Source organism: Prosopis cineraria, unplaced genomic scaffold (genome assembly GCF_029017545.1).
Source record: "Prosopis cineraria cultivar Desert tree isolate PC_DT_omini unplaced genomic scaffold, ASM2901754v1 PC1, whole genome shotgun sequence".
NCBI lineage: Eukaryota > Viridiplantae > Streptophyta > Magnoliopsida > Fabales > Fabaceae > Prosopis > Prosopis cineraria.
Window position 1 is genome coordinate 6,257,232 of NW_026555332.1, and position 8,720 is coordinate 6,265,951.

The following is an 8,720-nucleotide window of genomic DNA, read 5'->3' on the forward strand; positions in this document are numbered from 1 at the left end:
TCACAATTTTTCTGTACTTATCGGACCAAACTCTACCTTCCTTTTGAAGATTAAGACCGGGAAAGATATGCAGTTTAAGTCCTGGAAAGGTCCAGATATTCCCAAAAAAAAAAAAAAAACAGAGAGAGTGGCAAATATTGATTTATAACAATTATAAATTTAGGAGTGTTAATTATAAATGAAATATTTATATTTCAAATATAACCTCCAATTCGCAATTAAAGTTTCTGTTTGTAGTTGTCTGCGTCGATACTTGCAATCATTTTTCTAAAAATGTTTAGGGACTTAACTATCATTAGTTGACTCTTCTGGGATCTTAACTGTCCTAATCAAAATCAAACTTAATGAACTACATCTCATTCTGAAAGGATATCAAATTAGGCAAATCTAAGATTAATAGGTTCAGCAATTAAAAAAAAAAAATGGTCAAGTTTCATACCAAGAAGCTATTGAATGGGGTTGGCGTTAAGTGAAAGAATAACAGACAAATATATTTTTGCACATTCAATTGCGTTGCTCTTTGGGTGATTAAAACCGTAATTAGAGGAGCTACCACGTGACATTTATTAATCAGCTCCGGTTTTTCCGAAAATAAGTCAAGTTGATTAGGCACACTCAATCATGGCAAGGCCTAGGCAAAGCCTTCTAATTTATCATTTCAATTGCTTTATTTACGCATATATCAACCCAGAGAGAGTGTGTGTGTGTTATGAACATTCTCCTGTGATTATTTTTCAAAATTCAATTAATATTATTTACATAACCTTCTCTTATGATTTAAATTAAAGCTCAATATAATAATCCAAGGGTGTTTGGTTCCCATAATACTGGCCGATAAAATAAAAAATAAATTAAAACTATTTACTCATGAATGTGAGAAGGGTAGAAATTTACTCAATGTGATCATGCTTTCTATATTTATATGCCTTTTTTAATTTGACTAATTTAAATTTAGTGAAAGGCAGATTTAATAAGAGGTAGTAAGAGTCCATCACAAGTCACAACCACATATAAATATATTTTTGTAACTCAAAATATTAATTATTCTGTGCATTTTGGTTCGTGCAATGTGAAAAGTTTGTTTAATTGCAAATGGACAATTATGATGAATTCTTTTTTGAAAGAATTACATGCAGGTTTTATAAAAAAAAAAAATTAATTACTATAAGATTCATTAACAATCAAATTAAGGAGATTGACAATACAATCAATTATCGATCTCTTTAGTTCAGTTGTCACTAAACCTTATAGTAATTAACTTTTTTGTGTGGAATCACTTCAATGTAATTCTTCCTTCTTCTTCTTCTCCTTCTTTTTAATCAAATGATGAATTCTTATTATATTTCCTAATGAACCTATTCGTGTTATGATGAATTTATATTAAGTTGTTAAAATATAAATAACGCGGCAGTACACTACACAATATTATAAAAAAAATGCAATAAATATTTTCCAACTATATTGACTTCTCTTTCCTTCAATTAACGTCAATTAGAAAGAAGCAACAATTTGCTATATATTAATCTATTTTGCTTCTCTATCATTTCTTTGACCTGAAAAAATGAAGAAGGAAAAAAGTCTGTTTTTGAATTTAGACAATTTTTTTTTTTTTAAAATAGCTAGTCCGCCATAACTTGAGCTCAAAGTATTCTCAGAGCTGCCTTTTGAGACTTATTATAAGAACCTCAATCTCTTCTTTCATTTTCCATTTGTGAGTGAAGAAGAAACAGTTACAATGGAACAAAACCATTTCCATCAGAGAATTCTCAAACCATCCAATGTTCATTTTCATCTAAACTTGAACCATTTCCATCACTTCGTCTTCTTCATTGTTGGTATCTCCCTAGGAACAGTAGCAACCTTATATTTCAAAGCCTTTTCTTTCCATTTACAGTACTTTCTTTACCATGTAAATCCGGCCGTCTCCTCACAGCCACCGTATCAACCACCGCCAGCTCTGGCTCCGCCACAACCAGAAAACGGCGGAACATCAACGTCCAACACAAGTAGTATTATCAGAAGTACTACAACCAAGGTGTCTTATCTCATGCACAATATGACAGACCAAGAGTTATTCCTGGAAGCAATCAAGGTACGAGGAACACAACATGACGATGTTTCTTCTCACAAGACAAACCCTAAAGTGGCTTTCATGTTCTTGGCAAAAGGAACACTGCCATTAGGACCCTTGTGGGAGAGATTTTTCAAAGGCCATGAAGGATTCTACAACATTTACTTACATCAGCATCCTTCTTTTAATGAAACGGTGCCTGAAGATTCTGTCTTCTTTGGCAGAAGAATCCCCAGCAAGGTTTGCAATCTATCCAACATAGTGCAATTACTTTGTATATTTACACAAATTAAACTGCTAACTATTAGAAATAAAAGAAATCCCACGTCTAAAATTAGAAGATAGATCATATATATATATATATATATAAAGCTTGAAATGTGTCTAATCAAAAGTTTATATAAGCTTATAGTCATTTTGGTGAAGTAGACTGTCCAAGCATTTTAAATTGAAAAAAATTTAACACTAATCTTTTTCTTTACTACAATAAATGCAGTGCTATAATTTACCCTCGACGTATATCTACCCAATTGTAATGAAGGAAAACATGAAGAACCTAGAAACTTTATTTAAGGGCTGTTGTTTTATAATACAGTTTTAAGAATTTTTTTTCAGAACCAAAAAAATCGACTGACAGTGGTAGTTGGTAATTATTAATAATAATAACTTTTGATAGTGACTATAATTTACCCTTGATGTATATCTACCTGGTTGTAATGAAAGAAAGCATGAAGAACCCGGACACTTCAAGGGCATGTTTAACTGTGTTTTCATTTTTTGTTTTAAATGTTGCTTTATATTATAGTTTTAAAATTGTTTTTCAAAACAAAATAAAAAATGTATTTGATTATATTAATTTAAAAATAATTTTAAAATTTAAAATTGGTTGATAGTGATAATTGCTAGCAGTTAATAGTAATAATCTATGATAATGATAAGTTATAGTTGACAATAATTTTTAATAGTTAAATGTAGTGTGCTTTAAAAATAAAAATAAAAAGCTTTTTTCATTTTTTCTTTAAAAAATAGAACTGTTTTGAAAACATTTTTAAAACATTTCCCCAAATGAGTTTTTAAAAAAATATATATAAAAAGGAGTATTTGAAAAACACAGAAACAAACAAGCCCTAATATTCTCAACTTGTTTTAGTATATATAGAGATCTCCTTGTCTCAAGTGATATATAATTGATTATAGTGAGTTTTTTAAATTAAAATACCATATTTTCTCTTTATATTTTGCAGCCAGTTTTTTGGGGAACTTCATCAATGATAGATGCAGAAAGGCGTCTTCTAGCAAATGCATTGTTAGATGATATCTCCAACCAACGCTTTGTTCTTCTCTCAGAATCATGCATCCCTCTCTTCAACTTCAACACCATCTACCACTACCTCATCAATTCATCTCTCTCCTTCTTAAGCTCTTTCGACGACCCAAGAAAGCCAGGTCGTGGGCGATACAACCCTAAGATGTATCCCATGATCAACATCACCAATTGGCGAAAAGGGTCTCAATGGTTTGAACTCCATCGTGACCTCGCAGTCAAGCTAGTCTCTGATACCACTTATTACCCCATCTTTCAAAAACTATGTCTACCACCATGTTACATGGACGAGCATTATATACCGACGTTGGTGCATATGAAGTACGATGAAATGAACTCAAAACGTAGTATTACATGGGTTGATTGGTCAAGAGGGGGTCCACATCCAGGGAGATTTGGATGGGGTGATATTACAGATGAGTTCTTGAATCGAATTAGGTTTGGAGGGAAATGTGTTTATAATGGTAATGTTACCAACGTTTGCTTCCTTTTGCCAGAAAGTTTCTGCCAAATGCGTTGGAGCCTTTGTTAAGAGTGGCTCCTCTTTTACTTGGCTTTGATCCTTAGCTGCATATTTGTTTTTTTTTTTTAGGGTCAGTTAGTTTCATATTTGTTGATTCATTGTATTTTCATTGACAAACGAAGTCTCTATTCTTTCGCCTCTATCATTTTTTTTCAATAATGTATTTTTTTCCTGAATAATTTCAATGTCACTGAGAAGTTTTAACTTTTTGTTTTTTTTTTTTTTGGGTGAGCTGAAGTTAGTTATAGTATTTCTGTCAGCCAATTATTGAGTAAACTTCCCTTTTTTTTAATATAGTGTATTTAGTTGATAATTTACATATTTCAAACCTATTTATAGGGTAGAAAGAGAAGAGTTTTTTTTTTTATTTCATTTAGAAGTCACAACATTAAATTTTCATTACAAATTTCTTTTTTTATCATCAATTAAATGTTCGAAAGAAAAAATATATTATTATAATATGTATATTTAATAAGAGTAAAATTAAAAAAATATTAAGTTTTCTGATAGAATTGGTGAGATTTAAAGGTTTTTTTTTTATACTAGTGAAACATATTGAAAATAACATATAAATAGAACAAGATGAGTAATTGATAAAAAAGTCAATAATTATTTTGACTAAGTAAAGATGTGATATCATATATCCCATATTAGTTTTTAATTATTAGATGCTTAACTTCAACGATTAATATTCTTTTCTCTAATAAACCAAACCAATTAATAAGTGATTCATGACTGGGTGTGTTTCACCTTGACATAAAATCCAGTATACAAATGGTTTATATTAAAGAATAATTTTAGATACTTTTTTTAATCTTTTTTTGATGAATTGAAAAGGTTTCTACCCACATTCCAACCCACCTTTACCACTTGAACAACTAAAAAAAATTTTATATATATATATATATATATATTTTACCAACTGAATGAACTAAACAAAAATTAAAATAACAACTGTTATTAATTGCTTCCAAATTATCCCGTGGGTGCTTATGAGAATATTATATTTATCAGAATGAAACTAATTGTTTTATCATCGCCATCAGTTCAATCTAAAATACGTTGTCCTACAATTTGGCTTCATATGTGGCCTTTTTGCTCATTCTCCAATAAACTAGACCTGTTGGGTCTGTATTGGGTCTATTTACTCTATTATCCATTTCATATGCGCATTTCAAAGCCTAAAGATCCACCAACAGCAAGCAACAAAATTGCATCAGATAGTGTTAAAAGGTAAAAATGTGAGTGTGTTTGGCATTTTAAATTTCTTTTAAAGAATAATGTCACTTTAAAACTTTTAAAAAGAATATAATATTACCTTATTATTAACTCAGACATGCATTGACTGTTAAATCTTGAGAAATTTTAGGTGGACTTGATATGTTACATCATTTATATTCTATTCAAATTAGAATACCTAAATTATTTAAATAAAATTTTATATGATATTATTTTAATTGATTTTATTTTTATAATAAATGTTTATTTAATTTTTTTCTTTTTTTCTTACTCTATCATTAATATTAAAATTAATTTGTATTTAGTATTATCTAAATATTATATTTTTTTGTACACGTGTTGCTCTTTCATTGGTTTTTCTTCCGCAATCTCCCTTTCTTCTTCTTCTCTATCTAGTCTCCATTTGGGTCTTCCACTTTGGCCTCTCAGTGCTGTTGGAACACCACTAATACAACACGTTCACATTTGATGCTCGTCACTGTAACAAGTCGCGAGCACTCATCACATATGACCAAATCTTAGCCTTTTATTTTACTTTAAAATGATTTCCATCGTTCATTTCAAATTAATCTTTAAATATTATATTATATTAATATAAAAATTATAAAAAAATTTAATAAATTTAAAGTGTTTAAAGACTAGAGTACATCTATATAATATGTAAAAATAATTAAAATTTTAATATTAAATTGAGTCATTCAGATTATACCTAAATTATTTAAAGTACATCTGGATAGTTAAATTATAAAAAATTTAATATTAAATTGGACATTTTGGATTAAATCTGCACTGACTAGATTAGTGATAAACAAATTGATTAAAAATTTTTATATTTTTTTAAAATTATTTTGATAAATATAATTAAAAATAAAAAATTTTAAATTTAAATAGTCCAAATCTCATCAAATATTATAAGTATCATGGTTCAAATCCAGATTTAAGATCAGGATTTTTTATGATTTTTACATTTATAAATATAATATTTAGAATATCTAAAAATTAAATTAAAAAATGGCAGAGATTATTTTAGGATGAAATGAAAGGACACAATTTTGCCACGTAATGAGGAGCGCTCGGTGCTCATCACCGAATGCAAACGCCTGATACGACGGCCTCCTCCTAAAATTGAACGAATCGAAAATAGAAATTGGTTTTTAGACGGAAAAATGGATAACTGGCAAATCTTGTTCTCATCTAATGACTTTACTGTGCCTTCTTTTTTCTCACTAGTGCAGTGTGCCTAGTTGTCGACATGTCTCACAAGTACACAAACTATGCTTCAGTCTAAAATTGATGCTTGAGTCTTTAGTACCTACATTCACCACAAAGTGGTTCTGAATTCTAATTTAGATTTGCCAAAACAGAGTGCTTTGAGTCTTTAAAAAGAACAATCACAGGGTCATGTATTCATGACCAAAGCAGTTCATGGACTCCGCAAACCGGATTTCAGATTCCGTCGAACTTCTTTCCGACGTAGCGCTTAGGTTTTACACTGAACCGAAGTGATGAGTCCGGTTGTGGTGAGACGATGATGGCGGACTCGGATAACGATTCCAGCGGGGTGCCAAACTCAGCATCCGTGGAAAAGGATCTGTGTTTTTTTTTTTTTGGCCCCCTCCTTTTTTTAAAAAAAGAAAATCCAGTCAAGCAAACAGTTGACAGTGGGACAATATTACTTTTTTTTTTTTAAGTTTTACATGACAATATATTTTTTTAGTGGAAAGGGATTTGGTAAATAAAACTATACATGTAATGTGAACAAGAAAGTGGAAAGCAATAATATCAGACTTTTAAAGATCAAGAAAGACCAATGAATATGTTTCCCTGTAGCTCTAATATGTATTAGGAAGGAAATTTCATCAATAGTCTCCTCGAAGGAATATGTGCTTATTGCAAACTACTCATAGTTTTCAACTTAAAATGATAATGCTAATTTTTCAAGCAATTTCAACATGGGTTGATTGAAGTTTTGGCGGAATGACAAAAAGGTCTCAAAAAAATTAAATTCAAATTATGTCTTAAATGTTAAATTTTAAAAATTTATAATTCAATCTCTTAATTTTACAACTCTGTTGTCATAAATTTGCAACTTATATTTTAAATTTTAATAAAAAATAAATTTTTTCTTCTTCAATTATGTTAAAATTTAAAAAATAAGTTACAAATTTATCACAACGCAAGTGCAAAATTAAAAGATTAAGTTATAAATTTTTAAAATTTAACACTTGAGACCTAACTTGAAGAACTTCTTGTCATTTTCCCTCAAAGTTTTTACATGACATCACTTCAAACAAAATTTAGAATAATAGAGATCTTCATGAAAAAGTTTCAAGACATTTTTTTGCTCTTTAACCCTATAAAATACTCCCTTTAATCCTATTTGTTGAACATCTTTTAGAAATAATTTTTGATATAAAATATAAGACACCTTGTAATAATTAATTTTTTTTTTATAATTTTATCTTTTCTTTACTAGCTTGAATTTATTTAATCTAATCTTATCATTATTTGAAGTCAAAAGTAAAAAATGAAAGTACATTTTTTATGATATAAAAAAAAATTAACTTTTTTTAAGTATATGAAATGATTAAAAGTATTTTACAATAAAAACAGGAGAGAGTATGGTATTACACAAAAATTTAAAGAGTATATATTTTATGATGATATTTTTTTGAGAAAATAAAAAATTTAGTTACTTCAATTTTTCAGGAGTTTATGCTTAATAAAAATGTTGAGCGGTGTGGCTATAATGTCCAAAATGAGCCGCATAATTTTGACATGGTTTCCTTTGGTAAAATGATAGTGACCTCTAAAAAAGGTAAAAGAATGGGCTAAAGTTAAAAATGATATAAATATCTATAACAAGTGTAAAAATGATTAAATCATTAACTTTATCCTAACACTATTAGTTTCTGGTGTTAAATATTGATTACATATGTCATGTGTCATTTTTGCTAATATAAATTAAAAAGAAGTAAAAAAACTTATGAAGTCATCGATTAAAAGCATTTAATAGCCTAACGTTAGAAAAAAGGACAAAAATACTTATAATATTATCAAAATTGGTACAAAACTAATTAATATTCAAATCTTTTAAATGTTAACTGTTTAGCTAACATTTAAATAGAAGTTGACCATTTTTTCACTCACATGGACAAAAAACATTTTCAAGTGAATTCTATGGAGGGTAATCAATCATTATATGAGTACTCATGATGTTATTTTAGTAGGTGTAATGGTTAATGGTTTGGTCACTTTTGCACCCATTCATATAACATTATAAGTATTTATGCCCTTTTTTCTCACTTTAGACTACTGAGAGCCCTTGGCTGACCACTTTATAAGTATTTTTACCCCTCTAAAAATTTAAATTAATGATGGTTAAGTTTACTACAAAATTAAAAAAAAAATCAAATTACAAATATAGATAATCTTAGATAAATATGAAAGTTACATTTAATATTTAAATGTCTTATCTACAATTAAAATTTTTGAATTTATATTATTTGGATCAATATTCACAACTCATTTTTAAAAAGTTTTTTGAGAACCTCATTGTCATT

At 28.6% G+C, this 8,720-nt stretch overlaps 1 protein-coding gene across 1 annotated transcript; it reads left to right on the top strand.

Annotated features, from left to right (window-relative positions):
- Positions 1–1,735: 1,735 nt before the first annotated feature.
- On the top strand, positions 1,736–3,962 carry LOC129308640 (glycosyltransferase BC10). The gene is given in 3 exon segments (XM_054949937.1): positions 1,736–2,311; positions 3,316–3,880; positions 3,883–3,962. Coding segments are annotated over 3 exon segments (1,221 nt in total).
- The last annotated feature ends 4,758 nt before the right edge of the window (positions 3,963–8,720 follow it).